The sequence below is a fragment of the Calonectris borealis genome, chromosome 9 (assembly GCF_964195595.1).
Source record: "Calonectris borealis chromosome 9, bCalBor7.hap1.2, whole genome shotgun sequence".
Classification (NCBI taxonomy): Eukaryota; Metazoa; Chordata; class Aves; order Procellariiformes; family Procellariidae; genus Calonectris; species Calonectris borealis.
This window is the reverse complement of record NC_134320.1, coordinates 19,758,750-19,778,250: the sequence shown is the minus strand read 5'-3', so window position 1 is coordinate 19,778,250 and position 19,501 is coordinate 19,758,750. Positions and strand designations below refer to the sequence as shown.

Genomic DNA, 19,501 nt, shown 5'->3' with positions numbered 1-19,501 from the left:
GGGGACACTCAAAACTGGTGTGAATCAGTTTAAAATGGATAAAAATAGTCCCCAGGCAATGGGTAGTGAGCTTCTGGAACTTGTTGCCTCAGAAAGCTGTGGAGGCAGACAGTATCAGCAGGGCCAGAAATGGCTTCGAAAAGTTCATGGGCGGCAGGTCCTTAAGTGGATACTAGAAGGACTAAGCAGATAAGTACTCTTTTAAATCCCTAGTACAATGATTCTGGGTACTGGAAAAGTACAAGGGGAATGGTTTGCAGAACGGGGGCAGGTCATATGTTTCTCCTAACTACAATTGTCTTTTGCCATTTCTTTTGTTTATGTTTTAATAATGTTTCATTATAATAGTTCAGAATTTCTTCTGGAAGATTGAAAAAAAACGGTGAAATAAATGTTGTGTAAATAATCAAAGACATTTGAAATACATCTCATGAGTTAAAAATAATATTCACATCATTGCTGTGTTCCAAATCACACCCCCATTCATTACTTACAATACTGTTTAAATTTTCAAATGGGCAGTCATATTGAAGAAAGGCATCAGATTAGGTAATTTATAACATAATTCCCTTAGTTGTCTATTGTTTGCAGATTGTTTTTTCTTTTTTCCTCCTTTTGGTCTGTGCTGTTCATTGTGACACCGATCATTTTCTTGACAGTGGCTTATGTATTTTTTATGTATGAAATAGAAACACTATGAATAAAGAGTAGAAAATGTACAATTCCTGCAAAATTAACTGCAGAAGTAAAAGTAAGATTCTGTTCCCACTGTAGAGTTTTGTCCTTGATTTCTTTGGAAAAGAAAGATTGGACTCTATTATTAAAGTATGGCATGGACAAGCACTCCAGGCACAGTCAGAGCAGTTAATTAAATATTGGTTGTACTTGAGTCAGTATAATGTATTTTTATCATTTCTTATCCAGTTTGATATCTTTTTTAATACTTATCTTGTTTTTATATTTATTGCTTGTAAGTTTCATGTGTTGTTTTAATGAAGCTATTTCTATAAACAGATTGCTGGCAGGAAAAGGAATATTTATCCAAACATGGCATTTCTCTTGACTAGCTTATCAAAAGCTTGTTTATCTCTATGACTTTTACCAAGGCTTGACTTGCAACAGTAAGAGGTGATCCACATTAGGATCCTTAAGGAGTAGTAATTAGGATCCTCCAAACCTTAAGGAGTTGCTAATAAACATCCATCCTAAACTTCTCTCCAGAAATCTGGGAGAACACACCAAAAAGTGGCTTATCTTCCCCACTTGAAAAACAGGGTATCAAATGCATAATAAATAGAACTTTATTCTAGGGAGAAAAGAAAAACAGAGGTGACAAATAAAGGAGATAATATTCAATAACCAATTACTCCTTTCCTAAAGTGTAGCCATAACTGTTTACAGATATCTCTGATTTCTTGGGAGGACAACGGCTACGCTAGCTGACTGTTCCCTACCTTCTGCAGTAGCGCTTCACTCACGGGCTGGGATTATCGAATCGCACAGCTCGGTCAATTATGCAGGTAGCAAGACCTTATCTGTCTTGTAGCCTGCGCTGCTCTGCAGCTGCTGTTGTTTCTGCTCCTAAGCATGAGTACAGCTAACAAAGACACATGCGGCTCCAGCTGCTTATAGGAGAATTCTTTGCTAGCTTCTCTTTACTTTTTTTTAGTCTGTGATGCCTCATAGCTTCAGACCAGGGTGGCGTGATTTGACACATTGATGGGAAAAAAAAAAGTTTTGCAGTTTTTTGGGTAGCTCCGCATGTAACAGAAATGCCCCCAAGTATGATGGAAAAATATTTAAATGCATTATGTCTTCGTTCATGTCTCATTTTTATCTGCTGGGTGTAAACAGGGTCCCCCCTGCTGCAAATGCAACGTGATACAAATTTACTTTGGTTATAGTCTTCAAAGCAGCAGCTGCAGCTATAGCTTCCCCTCCCTGCCTGCAGCTTATTTTTCTTTACCAGTCACCAGTTTTTTATCAAACTTTTAGAAGCTTCATCACCTTGTATATCAAATTTCATTCAAACAGACCTTAAGTTCAAAAGCTGGTTGGAGGAGACCAACTGTCAAGTGAGCAGGTTGACAACGTAGTTACAAAAGTCTCGTTGCTTAGGAGGCCTCAAGAACTAATACAGGGAATAAAAAGGGTGTCAGTATTCCTTCTCTCGTCCTCAGTGTCTTTGGCTGCAAATTGCTTTCTAGGAAAAAACACCCTAATTGTAAGTTGATTACCTTAAGGATGTGTTGCAAGACTGACCTGTTTGCTGAGGGGCTTGAGAGGCTGGGGAAAAAGGTGGGGTTAAGAATTTGATGTTAAGAAAGGGGCCAGAGGAAGTTCCAAGGGATTTGACTTTTTCAGCGCTTGTGGCATTACGCTATTCTTAAAATTTAAGCTTTAACTCATGCTTGTAAGTTGTAGTAGGTTAACGTAAGGGAAGTATTGGCAACTGTTGTGATTGTATAGTATTTATGATTATATCTAGTGGGAGGTCTTTAAAATCTACCTTTGAAATCAAAATAATATATGTATATTCTGAATACAGCTGCTTAACATGTATAATCTCAGAGATGCAGAAGAAAATGTTTAACCATGAAGTGTGGCAGGTTCTGAAGTCAGACAAATAGAATTTATAATTAATTTATTTTATAAAAACCTTGATTTTTAAACCCATCTTGAGAACTTTGATGTCTGGGTCTTGCTTTTTTAAATCTTTTTGATTGGCCAAGGATGAGTGTAGGAGAAGGGTAGTTGAAAAATCTAAACAGGTGCATAGCCAATGTATGCATAAATAAGCCAGCATATCTTATTCTGTACCCTTTGAATGTTACTGCCCCTTTCTTTTTGCGTTTATGATGCCTCGCCTATATTCAGAGATAAAGGCTTGATAATATCTGGCAAAAACATCAACAGTCCTGGAGGTCACTGACCATGGGTTACCTGTGCCAATAAAAAACATTGTACATGTGAAACTGGAGTATTTGCTCAAATAAACATCAGACCAGATTTTAGCTGGACATTGCCCAGATAGCAAGTTAATAATGGATGGTATAATACCATAAGATCAAGAAGTGTTGAAAACCTGTGAAATTAAGTTGAAAAGTGAATTGGGAATTGTCTGCCAAAATCCACCCACTTCTCATCTCCAGTGGCTGGATGGAGGGCATCTGTGTGTTACTGGCCTGTTCGCTGCTGGACATGGAGAAGCAGTGCCTAAAAGTTCACAGTCCTGGGAGAATTTGGGGTGTGACTGAAGGTACATAGGGTGTGTTACTGCCAGCTGTTTTGCTCGGTTTGGCTAGAAGGTGAGAGCCCAGGCCAGAAGAGGGAGAGGTCCGGCACTATCTGGGCATGTTTTTTAGAGGATTTGCTGCAGTCCTGTCTTATGCTGTCACATAGAGTAAATGTGTGGAGACCAGATGCATTGCATCCTGTACCCTTATCTGTCCATGTGGGCATGTTGGAGGGAGAAAGCCACAGTGCTGGCCCACTCACAGATTGGCATAAATCTGCTGAATCAGCAGCAGGATTTGAAGTAGTGATGACTAAACATTATCAGCTGTTAATCATATCAATGCCATCCGTGAGTGCGGCAGTATCCAGGCACGTCCTGAGGACGAAGGAAGCACAGAAACTATACATCTTCAATCTCCTACTTTTAGTTCAAGAAATTAGCCTTGAACATTAGTACCGGGCCTCAGTTATGGTAAACATTGGTAGTGGCCTAGGTGACACTGAAAGCTGTGTACAAGAATCGCTGTGTGGAGTGGCCACAGCAAATAAAGGAAGTGCCCATGAATCTGCACTGACCACTGCTGCTTGCTGATCTGCACTGTAGCTACAGTTACTGCTTAGATAAACACCCCTTCTGGTATTTATTTTTAAACCATAGAAGTCTTTGAACCCAAGTCTCAGATCCAAGCGAGAGAAAGTATTGATTCAAATGTCATTTCTGAGCCTTGAGCAGAACAGGCTAAACAATATCCAAACTGAATGCTCAAAACTGTGGATCCAGGCTTTCACGTGTTCTCTTTCCGTCACCCTGTTTATGTTCACACCAACTCCACTCCATTTATCTTCACTTGCTGCTGTTACTGTTCAATTTACCATTGTAAGCAGCTGTAGTCAAGAAAGAGAACTAACTGAAACAGGGTGTTCTTGGCTGTGGCTAGCAGTTAATGAAGCTGATTTTTTCCCCAGTACTCCTTTTGGGGAAGAATCTGGTTACATATGTTGATATAAATCTCAGTAGTGTCATTAAACTGATGGAGCCATGGTGAGATTGCAATCAACATGCAAACAGTTAGTAAAATAGACCTAGGTAGATATAAAATAGCAGAAGTGAGAAGTATGGCGATTAACTGAAAAGAGGGGCAAAAAAAGCGTTTTGAAAATCACTGAAGTGTGACACAGGCTGTTGCCCCAGTGCTCTTGTCCTCTGACTCACTAAGCCAATGGTGCTCTGTGTGAGGGCATGGAGTGATGCCTGGTATCCTCGATTTTGGCATGTGGCAAATCAGCAGTTCCTGTGCAGGGAGGTAGAACACACTGGTCGTGTTAGGGAAAACTGAACTGGCAAAGGTGAAACTTCCTGAGGGAAATAGAAGATGCTGTAATTTGATGACTTGATAAAAAGGGAAATGCTGATACAACCTAGAGCTCATACTGCGATAAGAATCAGATAGAATTTGAATTTATAATTTTTGGAGAACTACCTGATTTTGAATTGTTTTCTACTCTGAAATAAATGAAACCAAAATATGTTGAAATTTCTTATGATGTGGAATTGAAATGGAATTATTTTTGGCTCAGTGGATGTGTTTCACACATCAATTTTTGGCGTATTTTAATCTTTGAAGCAATTAAATGACTCCTTTCTATAAAATTTATGTTTTTAAGAGTTTTGCAATCTGAAAAAGTAAACATATTTGTTATGAAAATAACTCCATACAATATTTCAATATTATTTTGTCTCCACTCAAAATAAAATAATACTTTTATTTATATTTTATTTATAATAATAAAATAATACATTATAATCAAATTGTGTAATGCCAGAATACTTTAACAAAACCATAATTTTTTATTGAAAGGCTCTTTGAATGGAGCAATTATCCAGCATCTCTAGGGATGATTCAGCAGCATAAAAGCTTCAGGAACAATAATATTTTATTGATTTTGTTTTGAACAAAGGATTTTACAGATCTGGTGGCAACTAGAGAAAGGCTCTGTGGTCTCATATGAGCCCCATAATTATTGCAAATATCAGTGTACTCCTGGCCACAAATGACATTTCTTTCCCATGTTCACTCTTTTTCTTCTTCTTGTCTTCTTATTTATTTATATTTGTTATTATCAGTACAGTTGCTATGTCTGGCTTTAGTGAAATTGATTTTTCTTAGCTACAGGCAGTAGACTGTCCCTGTGGTTTTTATTATAAGGCAGTTAATACGACCTATCTCAAGAAAGAATTAGACTGATTTTGTAAATCATCATTTTTCCTGCACAGCAGGGTCAGCAAAGCGTAAGAATCTGAATAGCCTGGGCTTGATTCTCCACCAGCCAGAATTATGTGCAGAGGTTTCACACGTGGGTAGCTTTTTCCACTTTCTTTAAGTGAGGGTATAAAGCATTAGGAAAAAAATAAGCTTTCTTGAGATCTTCCACGGGAAGTAAAAAAATAGGCTAAGCTTATCACATTATAATTAAGAAGTTAACCTATAAAATAATAAAAACCCACTAGCTTCTAATGCTAAACAGTGTTGAAGTCCCCTTCCCCGTTTATACACCATTACACCAGGTGTGACTCTGTAAGGGCCCTGAGAGCATCCCCTCTCCCGGAGGCTTGGCTGCCGGGGCTCAGGGCCAGCCCAGCAACAGATGGCTGGGGTGACCTTGGGGACAGGCTCCCAGGCAGCGCTGCGGGGAGGCCACGGCCAGGGCCGACCCGACCCCCCTTCCCACAAGAGTTGCTTTAAGCTGAGGTTGTAGCATTTTGGCCCCTGCCGGAGCTACAGCTCCTGCTGCATCGCAGCTGTGCACGTACCTGGCCATGGACCCTGTTAATCCAGCCCCAAATTCAGACCTCCAGCCTGTCTTGGACCTGCCTTGTCACTGTGGACTTGGAGACCACTGGGCTGTGTCTGACTCTGGGTACCATAATCAGACCTGATCCTGACCCTCACTTGCTAACTCATGTTCCTGGCTTGAACTCAGACCTGTCCCATCACCCGTGAACTTGCGTGCTGATCTGGCCTTTTCCTATAACCTGACTACCATCCCTGCGTCTGCCCTGCTCACCTTGCTCAGGTACCACGGGACAGGCCCCTGCCCTGCCAGCCTGGTTATCGTGCTCGGCTCCATCTCACCATCCCTTAGGGAGCAGCCATCCCGCACTGTGCCCTGACAGACTTTTGCTACTGAGGATATTTTTTTCTGATGCCTTTGGGCTGTCTCAGCCCTGCAAGTTCTTTTACCCTCCACAGTTACCTTTCCTTCAAGCTCTTACTGATGGGAGGAACTTGAGAATTAAAAGCCAAATTCTTTTGTTGGAAAATGCCCCAGTTAAATTTTTTTTTCTAATCTGTTATTGTGCTCTCTTAAAACTGAGAACTCCAAAGATGAAGACTCTAATAAGCAATTTATTTATTAAAGACGTTACACAAATTGAAAGACCAGGTTGCCATTGTGGCTGTTATTTTGTTGTAGGTAGTTGAGGTGATTGGATGCTGGCTAGACTTTGGTAGGCTTTTTAGCCAGCAAAGGCTGGAGGATGGAATTTATCTCCTTCGCTTCTCCTGGGCATGAGTGTGATAGAGAAAGTTCTTCAGGAAAAGGGAGAAAAACTGGTCCAGTGACTGGTTTGGTCAAATCCGGTTTGTCTACTTGAGTCTTTTCTCCATCAAGACTGGGTGTAGATCCTACAGCCTCAGGTAGAACTGACTTTCCATCTTTATGTTCATTTTGACTTTGTGGTAGGTTTTGGAAAGAGATGTCCTCAGTTGAAGGGGGTAGAATTTTAACCCAGCCCACTGTTTTTTCAAGGTGTGGGGAGAAAGGATTGGTTTCTGAAGGGAAAGCTTGTTGTTGATTCTGGCTGGATTTTCCAGGTGTCCGATTAGCTTGCTGTTTACCCTCTTCAGTGGTAGGATCCTAAATAACAGGCAATAAGCATTACCTATATTGAAGCTATTACAAATTCTTTCAGATATGAAGAAGGTCACCCTTCACGCTAAGGATCTGCTGCAATTCCAGTCTGCAAAGACCAGCTGCAGAACAGAAGCTCAAAGGATAGGCAGATGGAACTACTTCTTATGCCAGTGGAGATGGGTGCATGAAACTTGGGTAATTACACAGTTATTGCTCTTTGCATTCCCTTTGTTATTTACAATTTCTTTGTAGAGCATTCTGAACACATTCTGTATGATTGACTCTGTGCTTACTCTATTGCCTTTTTATCCACCTAGCAACAGTCTGTTTTATCACAAGAGAGATTACTTCCTGATTTGGCCTTATCATTTTCTTGAAGCCCATATCTTTGTGAATAAGAAAACTTAAAAATGGCTGGGCTTTCAAGAGTTCAATTCTTGTTTTGTAAAGAAGTATTACTCTTGCAATATTAAGATTAGATTAAGAAATACCTGCGGACTGTAGATTTCACAGGATATTGTGACAAACCGTTCGTGTTCCAAGTGACTGTTTACTACAGAGCCTTTGCAGAAACCTATTTGCTGGAAGAAAAAAATGCAAGCATTTTTTCACATTGTAGCACTGATACTTAGCTCCTATCTTGTAAAATAAGTGATTATGAAAGGCTGAATAGTTATAGCTTCTACATGTATTTATAGGGATAAGCAGCTTGGGCAAACTTTTATTTGGGGATTTGCAAGCTTACAAAGGCAGGCAGCATTTTGAAAAAGGCTTGATGTTTGCAAAGGAGGGTTAGGAAACACAATAGTAAAAATAAGCTGGCCACTTAAGGCCCAGCTACAACAGCACACTTAAGTTCTGCTGCAGCAGAATATCCTCATGCAGGCAAATTGTGTAATAGAACCTAATATCATTTTTCAGGCAAAACCAATTTCACACCATACTGGTGAAAGAAACCATGAAAAAATGTTCTTTCTAATAATTGTGTTTTTACTGGGCTGTAGGTAACATGGCTTGGATCTCAGTTAAGATGGGGCTTGAAATGTTATCTCTTGGCAAGCATGCCCGTTTAGTCTTTCAGTTTCTCTTACAATTTTTTCCTTAGTTCCTAAATGTTTTCCTTAGCTGACCAGATTGTAGTATGAATATACTCTTTATGCATTGTTTGTGATTTATTGTCTATGTCTGTTTACTTGGAAGAAATCCTTAAGAATGATTCAGTTTTGTAAGGCGATGGCTACCCCGCCTTTTCCTGGATGGTATTTTTTTCTGTTTTCGTTGTTCGTGGACTTCTAGATAAGAATTCAGAACTTTTACTGAAATGTTTTCTCTATTCTAAAGCAGTCTGTACAGTTGCAAGACAGTATAGAGCTACAACCCATAAAAAGACGCCTGTGGGCTTTGATTCTTGTCTGCAAAGAACCAAAAGGATAGGCTAAGTATTCACTGAGGAATCATAGTATCTGAAAAATACATGTTTATACAAGGAAAAGTACTTACAGCTGATGAAAGTGGCTTGCACTTGGAGATGTCGGCAATCGTGTCATTTTTGGAGCAGGATGTCTCCTGAATTAAAAACTCTACAAAATATGCAGGACCAACGACCCACTGTTAATGAGAGACCAGTAGCAATTAGACCTTCTGCATGTGTCAGGAAGAAGGAAGAATCCTACAAACCTTGAAATAGATGTAAAACTCCTGATAAGTGTGGAAGGAGCAGGTTATACTTGTTAGTTGTATTATAGGAGAATGACTTTTTGCCTGGTTATTATTTACTTTTTATATATGCAGAATCCTAGTAACTCATGGATTAGCTATAGTTGAAATCATAGAATCATAGAATCATTAAGGTTGGAAAAGACCTCTAAGATCATTGAGTCCAACCATCAACTCAACACCACCATGCCCACTAAACCATGTCCCTAAGTGCCTCATCTAGACGTCTTTTAAATACTTCCAGGGATGGTGACTCAACCACTTCCCTGGGCAGCCTGTTCCAAGGCCTGACCACTCTTTCAGTAAAGAAATTTTTCCTAATGTCCAATCTAAACCTCCCTTGGCGCAACTTGAGGCCATTTCCTCTCATCCTATCGCTGGTTACTTGGGAGAAGAGACCAACACCCACCTCGCTACAACCTCCTTTCAGGTAGTTGTAGAGCGCGATGAGGTCTCCCCTCAGCCTCCTCTTCTCCAGGCTAAACAGTCCCAGTTCCCTCAGCCGCTCCTCATAAGACTTGTGCTCCAGGCCCTTCACCAGCTTCGTTGCCCTCCTCTGGACACGCTCCAGCACCTCAATGTCCTTCTTGTAGTGAGGGGCCCAAAACTGAACACAGTATTCGAGGTGCGGCCTCACCAGTGCCGAGTACAGGGGGATGATCACCTCCCTGCTCCTGCTGGCCACACTATTTCTGATACAGGCCAGGATGCCGTTGGGCTTCTTGGCCACCTGGGCACACTGGCGGCTCATGTTCAGCCGGCTGTCAACCAGCACCCCCAGGTCCTTTTCCTCCGGGCAGCTTTCCAGCCACTCTTCCCCAAGCCTGTAGCGTTGCCTGGGGTTGTTGTGGCCGAAGTGCAGGACCCAGCACTTGGCCTTGTTGAACCTCATACAGTTGGCCTCGGCCCATCGATCCAGCCTGTCCAGGTCCCTCTGCAGAGCCTTCCTACCCTCGAGCAGATCAACACTCCCACCCAGCTTGGTGTCATCTGCAAACTGACTGAGGGAGCACTCAATCCCCTCATCCAGATCGTTGATAAATGAGTTTGGTTTTCATGATAAGTTAGCATCCACATAGAACTACATATCCAAAGACCCTCCTCAGTGCCTTGTTGATAATTTCTGGCTGCGTTAATGAACAAGATCACTTTTTCTATTTTTTAAATGCAAGTACCTCAGGGTTGGAAAAAGGGAGCGATTAAATACTGTATTGTAGTAATATCTAACAGTTTAAGACAAAGAGTGAAAACCACCTTACTATCTATACATAAAGAATTTTAGAGAAACCGATATTACTGTGGTAAACAAACAGGATTTAGCCAGGACATCATTAACCCTCTGTTAGTCTAAAAATAGTTTTAAACCATGTTTAAACTCATTCAGTGAAATACAGGTATGTGTTGGAAGGGATGACTGTGCTTTATTAAATACTTTCTATTAGGGAGTCACTGATTCATGGTGGTGGTAGAAGGAGGAGCTCACAGTGAAGCTTTCCTAAACTTCGTAATGCAAATCTGTGTTTTGAGTTTTGCATAAAGCCATTCTTTTTGCAATAAATGGAGTCAAAGTCTTGGATCAATGCAGATCCTTATTTCCCAGGAGAATTCTGCATAGAAGTATTCTCTGTACTATACAGATACAAATTCTAAACAATCTGTAAGACATAACAAATCATACAAAGTATAACAGGTGGATCCATACTTCTTGAGAGCTGAAGCAAGTCAGATGAACTTTGGCTTACCTGCATTGAAGCTCTTGTGACATTGAGGACAGAGAAATAAGAAGTTTGTTCACTCTCTTCATTGAACTTGGCAAGGCTTTGAACAGCAGCCTCCAAATATTTGGGCTCAGTTGGACAGTCATCAACTGGGCAGTCAGGACATACTGTCCAAATATATCTGGGTGGAACTTTTTATTCAAACAAAATAATGTCGTTAGAGAAAGCATAACCATAAGAGCATGTTGATAGTGTAGGTCACTGTAAATGCATCTATGCCCCCAACCCTACCCACTTGCCCTCCAGTCCCCTGGAGTAACAATATGTGGTTTGATTCACTCAATGATTTTGAATCTTTATGAATTTGCAGATCCATAAAAATATTGCAGTGGAGGCAGAGACACTGCAGAAAAAAGCTCAACCTACTGACAGTGGGCTTGCTGTTTTTACTTGCCTTTCACAAACCCATAAAAATGCTTTTTGGACCAGAGAGTAAAAGCCCATATAGAGGCTCTACTGGGTTTCCCAGAGTTGAAAACAGTTATTACTGCACTGCTTTGAGCTGCAGGACCACACTGAACTTGTGATCACTGACTTGAGAAAATTAGGGCAGCTGAAAGCTAATGGAGACATTGTGGTGCCATAATTACAATTAAAATTTAAAGTAATGCTATATGGCAAAGAGTGTTTTTCCAGTCCTCTTTTAAAGTGAGTGGGTTAAATAAAGACATACCTGGTTGTAAAACGCACTCATAAGTATTCAGATGAGCAATATTTCTTGCCTGATTAATGTAGATAATTGCTTTGCATTGACCATAAACCTAAAACAATATAAACATTTAGAAACAGTTAATATTGCACCCTTTGCACTGATCATCTAGTACCTAGACAGTGAGTGGTTCATTTTCTCCTTGCAGTCATGAAATTATTTTCAAGAATAAAGTTGTGTTAATACTCAAATGGCAATGAAGCACATTTCTAAGTATCTCCTTTAGAAATAAAAGGCCAGGTTTTCCCCTGGTGTAATTCTGAGCTTTACAGGTGCAGTGGTTGTCTGCAGAATGGCCTACGCAAGGCCACTCTTCTGGCAACTAAGAAGAGCCCAAGTGTCACCGGGGGCTGCGTCTATGTCAAGAACCCAGAGAGCTTAAACCTGGAGATCAGCTTAGAGTGTCTGGAGCCAGTCACCTGTCTTCCAGCTTCCCGCTTTTCCCTATGTCCATAGTAAGGAAGGAGAGTGGTGGGAAAGACCCCAAATCAGTTTTGTGGCACAATAAGATCACCCTTGCACACAAAGAAACTCTGACTTTATGGCAGAAAAAATACTGGCCTATTAATATCCATTGTGCCTTTATTTTTAAAAGTTGAATGTATGTTCTCTGAGTGCTTCTTAAATATTGCCACATGTGTGATCAAGGCCTCTAGGACATACCTTTCTTGACTTCACAGATCAAGATATCAATATATATCAATATATATCAACCATATATTCTTTGCACCCTTTTCTTGCTGAAAGCGCTGTAAGCAGAAGTGAGCAGAATTCTTCTTATTTTTTCCAGTTTTTCATTTAAAAATGAAAACTGATTGACCTAAGAAGCAGCCCAGGACAATTTAATCATAACTTCTTTTTTTTTTTCACATGTGAAGCTTCTTTTTGGTCTTCTTTATTTTATAAGGTTTTTTTTCGCTTGTTCAGAATCGTTCTGGTCACCTGTAGCAACAGTCTTAGATCACTTTCTGTCTTTGTAGCTTATCTTATTGAGCTTTCAGTACAATTTTTGCAAGGTGTCAGAATAAAAGTGGAATTAAACTAAACCAAAGATCGCATGTTATATAAAAGTGAGTTTCTTTTACTCCTTTCTTGACAGGCTGTCTTTAAAATAAACTCTTACAGGGTTGCTATAAAAAGTAAACCATTTATTCTAAATAGTGTCCTAGCATAGCTATTTAGTTATGTCTGCTTATTAACTCTGGTCAAAACCTTTCTTTTCATTTTCATTTTTTAAAATAAATCTTACCAGTCTATAAACTGATTAGAAAGTACAGAGCAAAACTGTGGATCTTAAAAAATGGGTTTAGATTTTTTCTAAGCTCTGCTGCCTACTAAAAATGCACGTGTAGAGATTTTGCTGTCATCAGTAGTACCTGAGTAACTCATCATACCTGAGATTAAATAAGAAAATAAAATCCTTACAGTTGTATGAGCAAATCTGGCTGTACAGTTCTTCCACAACTTTTTGCTGAGTACATGGCATTCGGTATCTACTACATCCAAGATGAGATAGAAGACAGAACCAGTGATGTCCTGAAAACAAAAAAAGAGAGGGTCATATCCCAGTTTTGTACAGAACAAAGTAGGGACACATAAAAGGGAGAGATGGAGAAGCACAAAACACACAGGTGGGACACACAGATATCTGGAAAACTGAACATTCTGTGGGACAAATTCTCAACAGTGGCAAATCAGGTGAGATTCAGGCCCTGTTAGTACAGGCTTAGTCATGCGTCTAGCCAGCTTTAATTAAAGAACAACCTTTTAGAGTCAGTTTTATCCTTCTGATTCTGGTACCAATCAAAACCCAAGAATAAGGACTAAACATGGTGATGTTTTCATTGTCAACTGCATTTTATGATCAGTTTTGAAAGGTAGGTTATTTTGCCTTCAGTAAGAATGAGACGATAAATACCACAAATAATAAAAAACTGCTAACGTGAAACATTCCCAGTAGGCATTAGAAAGAGAAATATCTTCTTTCTTAGAGTAGTGTCTTCTTCAAGTATGGATGCTTTGCACTTGCTGTAAAGAGGCAATGACTGCAGACGACTTATTCTCTCAGATATCAGAAAGTGCTATGAGACACCTTGCATATCTACATGGATGTCTCTGACTCACTTAAAGCTTCAGTCCAGTGCTTGAGTTCTGGGCCTGTGCTTAGGTCCAGAAACCTTTATTCAGTTCACTGCAGCACAGGTGCACAAAGCAGTTAGGGCTCAACTTTTGGGCAAACGTGTTTCCATGCGAGAGGGACAGGGAAAGACTAAAAGTACAGCTCCATACATCATGTAGTACAGAAAGATGAGATGCTGCATGGTGCAGCTCCTGGTTCTGCTTCCACTGTAGGTATGGGTAAGCACCTTTCCAGGATGTTTCTCAAGAATACAGATAGTAGGATCGTGTTCTATTTTTTGTAGTGGAAGGCTGGAAAGAGAGCAGCTGTCATTTACACATCCTGAAGAACTTAGGTGCGAGTGTTAGCTGCATGTTTAGACTGAGATTATGTCTTTGCTGAAGAGGGAGAAAAAACAAAACTGAATGAAAGCAATATTCATTCATTCCTAGTTGATTTCACTGGTTTATGGAGAAAACACTTTGTGGGGCAAGAGTCTGGGCCAGTATCTGTACAATTTTGGCTTCAGTTTTGATTTCTGTTTAACAATGACTAAAGACCAGTCAATAGGGCATCTAAAGGTTGGAGTATTGCAGGCTTTTTTGGTTTTATACTGCTTAGAAAAACACTAGAGGTATCTGTCTTGAGTTCTAAGGAGACCGAGCAATACAAACTATCTGGTCACACAGTATAGAGATCTCTGGAAAGAGACTGGGATGGTGATTTTATGTGAGTTCTAGCGTATGTACTTGTAAATGTAATACTAAATCCTTTAAATATAAAAGAGCAAAATAAATAGAAAATAAATATACAGAATGAGGAAATTGTTTTGTTAGCTTTGTCTCTAAGTTATATTCTTACATAGGCAACTTATCATGCTTTATACCATTTTTTGTGTTTTCATATCCTCTTTTTTCCCTAAGTGTTCTATGAAGTAATCTGGTAATGCCTTGCACTGAGCTCTCAGGGTTTGCCTACACTAATCCTGAGGTTTAATTATAAGTGTCGTTTTGAAGGTCGTGAAAAGATCAAAGGCTATTTTGACAAAGAGTGAAGCTGAGGTGCAGCAGCACAGTGTACAGTGGCAGCATCCCCACACTGGCTGCATAGATCCTTCTGTGGAAGGAACTAATCATTATTTTCTGTTTACATACAAGGTACTTAAATACCATGATGATATGTCTCCTTAATATGGTAGCCAATATAGGTTAAATCAGTAAACAGAAAGTAAGACTGGTCAAAGAGTAATTGCCGTTTGCTGAAAAAGTGTTTTTTGAGTAGTGCAGCATTTGGTGCAAGCTTGTAACTTCAAATATATCCTCTATGAGAAAAAACGTCACTAAGACTATCCTGCATGAAGAAGTAATAGCCAAGGAAAATGTGTATCTTTCAGGAGTCCCAAAGTTGGGACTGATGACTTGAGCTTTCAGGTTGGTTCTTCAGGTATTTTAAAGGCAAAAGCACACACATATCTCATTAAAGAAATGTTCTTATAATCAAATGTGTTTGATGTTAGATGGATTCACTCAGCTGAATCTTGAAGACTGGTTGCAAGGATTGGTGATCTTGGAAATACTAAATGCAAGCAGGGTGGACCAAACTGTATTTCCTGTTGCCTGTAGCTCTCTTGTATAATATCAGCTCTAACATGCAGATGAGGTTATTATAAAATCCACACATCTTTTTGTCTACCTGCTTCTGTATGTATCATCCTCCACTGGGGAAAGGATAATTTGGGGTTTATTCAGAGCTCAGCAGATCTCTGAAGGTTTCATCATCCTTATTTTAATTTTCATTAAAAGACCGTTATGCAGAGGCCTTTTGATATCTGCTTAGTATTGAATAAAAACTTCTCTCTTTTCTGCATGGCCAAAAAGATCCCTTCCTCAGTGCTGCTGATGCTACGATTGCCGCTGTGATGCTTGCTGGGGAGCCTGGGAGCCAGAAGAGATGCCGCAGGAGCGCAACATCGCTTTTGTGGCAAGGGCAAGAAATGTTTTGGCACGGTTTGTAATTTTGGTTAAGTGCCTGTCAGTGAAGTTAATCATGAGTACCTTGTATGAAAGAAATGCTCTGTCCTACTTGCATGTAAGTTAATAGCAGATGGTTCATTAGTTTCAATTAGAGCAAATCTGAACCACAGGTTGCTTAAGGGCAGATCTGAATTTGAAGTAACTTTGAAAATGTTTTTATTCTGAGTATTCGTTAAAAAAGGAAGTACCACTGGCTGATAAAAAAAGAGACTACTTTATTTTTTTGAAGGGAATAGAAGGTTGCATAAGGTTGTTATTGTCCATGAACATCCCTGACATAGCTGACTGCTTCTTATGTACTCAGTTCCAGCAGCAGCAAAAATGTGACAAAGCGTTTAGATTGTCTAGTTTGTTACTGCAGTGTCTTGAAACACCTTGTTTACAGTGTAAGCATATTAGATGCAAAAAATAAGAATATATTAAAAAAGTATATTAAGTATATTAATAATATATTAAAAATATATTAATAAAAATATATTAAAATAAATAAAATAAAAATAAATAAATAAATAAATAAAAAATAAATAAACAAATAATAAAAGATAAATAAATAATAAAAAATAAAAAATATATTGAAAATATATTAATAAAATTAATAAAATTAATAAAATTAAAAATATATTAATGAAAGTATATTAAACCCCCAAAGGAACAAAGAGCAAAGTATGCTATAAGGCAGTAAGTTAAGTGTCTAGGGAACTAAGTGACAGACCAAATCACAAACAAGGACCAAAATTCTCCTGTGCTAAGATATACTTTGCACAGGTGAAGGAAGAAGCAGGGAGATGAATGAAGTGGTTTACAGCATGTCTGCACCTACCGTGCTGCACTCCAGGGTAGTCATAGGGGTGCTCTAGTTATTGTCGGTAGGAAATAGCCCCAGGATGGGGCACTAAGTACCTAACTCCATGACTGGTGATAAGGGTTCTGGGCCAGCTCAGAGGCATCCCATGTGGAAAAAAATCTCAAGAGACCTGATCCAGTTGCTTAGTGGGCACATTGGGTCAGCTGAGCAAAGCAGTATAGAGAACATAGTGCAAAGCACAGCACAGTGTGCATCTTTAGTCGTGAGATCTCAGATTGCTGGAGGCCACAGCGTGTCTGCAGAAACTATGTCCTTGTGAGAGCAGCAGGAAGTAGTGTCAGATCCTTGCCAGTACAGATCTTTAAACATCTGGCAATGAGCCTGATTTTCTTTTAGAGTTCAGAACTCAGCCTTTCAGGTAAGATTATGGGAAGTGGGCAAGCACGGCAGGGAATGTTAGTCGTATGCTTCCACAGTGCCTTATGTGTTGTGGGCCTTGTGCACACATTTCAGGTTGTCCCTGGCTAGTGCCAGTAGATTCAGCTATTGTAACACAAAATAGTAATAAATTAAGCACACACAGAGAAATAAGATACTTGAGGATATGAGAGTGATAGTCCATAGGTATTTCCAGTATAATTTTTGCACTTGAACTCATTTCAGATTTCCTCTGGAGAATGAGTCATCATTTAGAGGTCTGTGAAGGAATTCCCTGGTCCCAAGCTGGACGTGTTTACACCTGTTAGTGCTTACATCTTTTGTGCAAAACGCACGATGACTTAATAGCCTTTGCACTCCAACTGCTCAAGGCAGTGGGAGGAAGGTGTAAAATGAAATTAAATCAGAGCAGTGGTGTTTCATACCAAATTTGAACTGATGCCTGGAGCTATTCCAGGGGCAGGCAGCAGAGAATCGTGACTGAGATTTGTTCTCTAATTGCCCACAGTGGTGATGAAACTGTTTCTAGTCATCCGTGCGTGAAGTTGACATGGCCTCTGGAGTCCTGTGAATGTAACTTTACATTTGCCTTTTGAAATATTTCTTAGTTCAAATAGATATTGCTAAGGAATAGTGATAGACGCAGGGCTCTTCATGGGAGAAACAGATACAGAACAGGCAGGTAACTTACCTGAGGATGTTCTCGGACACTGAAGATTCGGTAGAGACTGAGTATGTAGCCCTCTTTTCGGTCAGCATTGATCTGGCGAAGAGCCAGATCTGCAGCCTCCTCTACTGCAGTGTCATCGCAGGTGGGGGAAAGCAATGCAGTCGGTGCTTCCCTGGCAGGAGGAGAGGCAGCCCAGGAGCAAAGCGCCTGTATGCCAAAGAGCATTGAAACAAGTAAAACCATTCTGCTTAGAAAACCAGTGTGGCAGATCAGAATGGTAAGTCAGTATGGAGGGGCTGACCTGCATGAAATAGCAGACTTTAGCAACGGAGCCATGTTTCTTTATAAACTTGTGTCCCCTTTTTATTACATACTGACCATCACCTTTAAACCCACAGCTGCAACAGCATACACTAAGTCAATGATTACAAGGTTTTACGAAAGTGTTGTCACTCCCTCTGAGACCAAAGAGCACTTTCTCCTTCTGGCTTTACGTCTCCAATTCAGACTTCACTGGGCAGATTGTGTAACTTTGATCTCATCATGAGCGACAAGAATATACACACAAAGCTGCTTTCTTAAGAAACCAGAATTGCTTAAATAAACCTACATGCAGGACAGGTCTGGCTCCACCTCTGTTCTGAAGGTGATCCAGTTCTTCTCCCAAATAAGACAATGACAAAGGTCTCAGTAATTTGAACGGGAACTGGATAAGGGCCACAAGGTTGACTGATTTTACACTTCGTATTTGTTAAACGCTGATTGTAAACAAATATATGACCCTCTGTCAGTTTGGTTGGGATAGAAAGCTCGGTTTGGATTCATTCTTTGAGCATTTCTACTCAGTTGGATACCTACCGATGAATGTCAGCCCTTAGCCCAAGCCAAGCCAGAAAAATGCAGTTCATGTACAGACAAGAAGCCTGTGGATAAATGGCCTGCTCAAGCCGTTAAATACTCTTAGATAACATGATAACAAGGCAATGTAAAGAATTAAGGTTTTCATCATGGTCTCTCCTTTTAAGCAGAAATTTCTGTTGTGTTTATTTGGGACCTAACATTTACTGCAATTGAATATAGTACCATAGATGTGGTAAGTTTTGTTCTCGCCCCAAAGACTCCACTTCTGTCAGTGGGATGGTGCAAAATGAGCTGCTGTAAGAGGTTGGAAGAAATAGACAATAAGTGAACCAGAGCTATCAAAATGGTCTTAGGCTATTGAAGGCTCCATTTCAGGATTTGTTCCTTCTCAGTGCCTTGACTCCAGCCCCACTCATCTTTTGTTGCCTAAAACTCTCAATTTACTGACACCTACCAGGTATTTGACCCCCCACTCTGATTTCCCTGAGCCCTGAACATTTCCTATTTCATTCCATCTTCCCCCAGCTTCTGACTTTGTTCTCACTGCCACATTGTGCAAAGTACTCTGTGAACTTGCCATCATTACATGCTGCTTCTGATGCCAAAAAGCAAGTCTTGTTTCCTTTTATTTCCTCCCATCTTAACTTTTTGGCTGCACCTGGTTTCAGCCCCTGCCTAGGCAATGCCTAACTTTATATTCCTGTGGGTTTAGAGGCAGGTACAGTTGCATGTGAACTGCACTGCTAATTGTAACATGCTGCTGCATTTTTATTGCCTGAGAACCAGATTTAGTGACGAAGTAAGAACCATCTGAAATTGTATGCTGAGAGGGGAGGGGAGAGGAAGGTGGCCTGTAAGAAAGTTACTGACCTGGGGCTGATTATGCTCATCTCGGTGCCAAAGGTCTGAAGGGGAGAATCCAGCAGAAAGAACTTTTTAAAGAAGAGTGTAACGTAAACTGGAGGGTGAACTGCCTTCGTTTGACTTCTTGTAGCTGCTGCCTTCCTTCTTATGCCACCTCTTGCTCTTTTTTTTGCCTGTAAATTATTCTTTTTGTACTTTGAATCAAAGAAAATGTACATCAGTTGTTTCTTTGCCAGCTCACATCACCTTGCATAGCTCTCCCAGATTTAGTCCAGACTTCTCTGTGAACCGCAGCTATTTATCTCGTAACTGCCTCTTGGTCAGATTATTTAGGACCTTAGTTTTCTATCTTGTTC

At 40.1% G+C, this 19,501-nt stretch overlaps 1 protein-coding gene across 1 annotated transcript; it reads right to left on the bottom strand.

Annotated features, from left to right (window-relative positions):
• Window positions 1-6,624: 6,624 nt before the first annotated feature.
• FETUB (fetuin B) lies at window positions 6,625-17,663 on the bottom strand. The gene is made up of 7 exons (XM_075157290.1): window positions 17,442-17,663; window positions 12,781-12,891; window positions 11,320-11,407; window positions 10,611-10,777; window positions 8,653-8,760; window positions 7,644-7,733; window positions 6,625-7,155 (listed from the first exon to the last, which is right to left on the bottom strand). The coding sequence occupies exons 1-7, from the start codon at window positions 17,661-17,663 to the stop codon at window positions 6,736-6,738; spliced, it is 1,206 nt and encodes a 401-aa protein (XP_075013391.1). The 3' UTR covers window positions 6,625-6,735.
• Window positions 17,664-19,501: the final 1,838 nt, after the last annotated feature.

Excerpts from the sequence above, each read along its gene's own strand:
- FETUB (XM_075157290.1), bottom strand. The coding sequence starts at position 17,663 with ATGGTTTTACTTGTTTCAATGCTCTTTGGCATACAGGCGCTTTGCTCC. Across the intron at positions 10,778-11,319 it reads TGAGTGCGTTTTACAACCAG|TTCCACCCAGATATATTTGG; the intron begins GTATGTCTTTAT and ends TTGAATAAAAAG. Across the intron at positions 7,156-7,643 it reads GTGAAATCTACAGTCCGCAG|GATCCTACCACTGAAGAGGG; the intron begins GTATTTCTTAAT and ends CCTGTTATTTAG.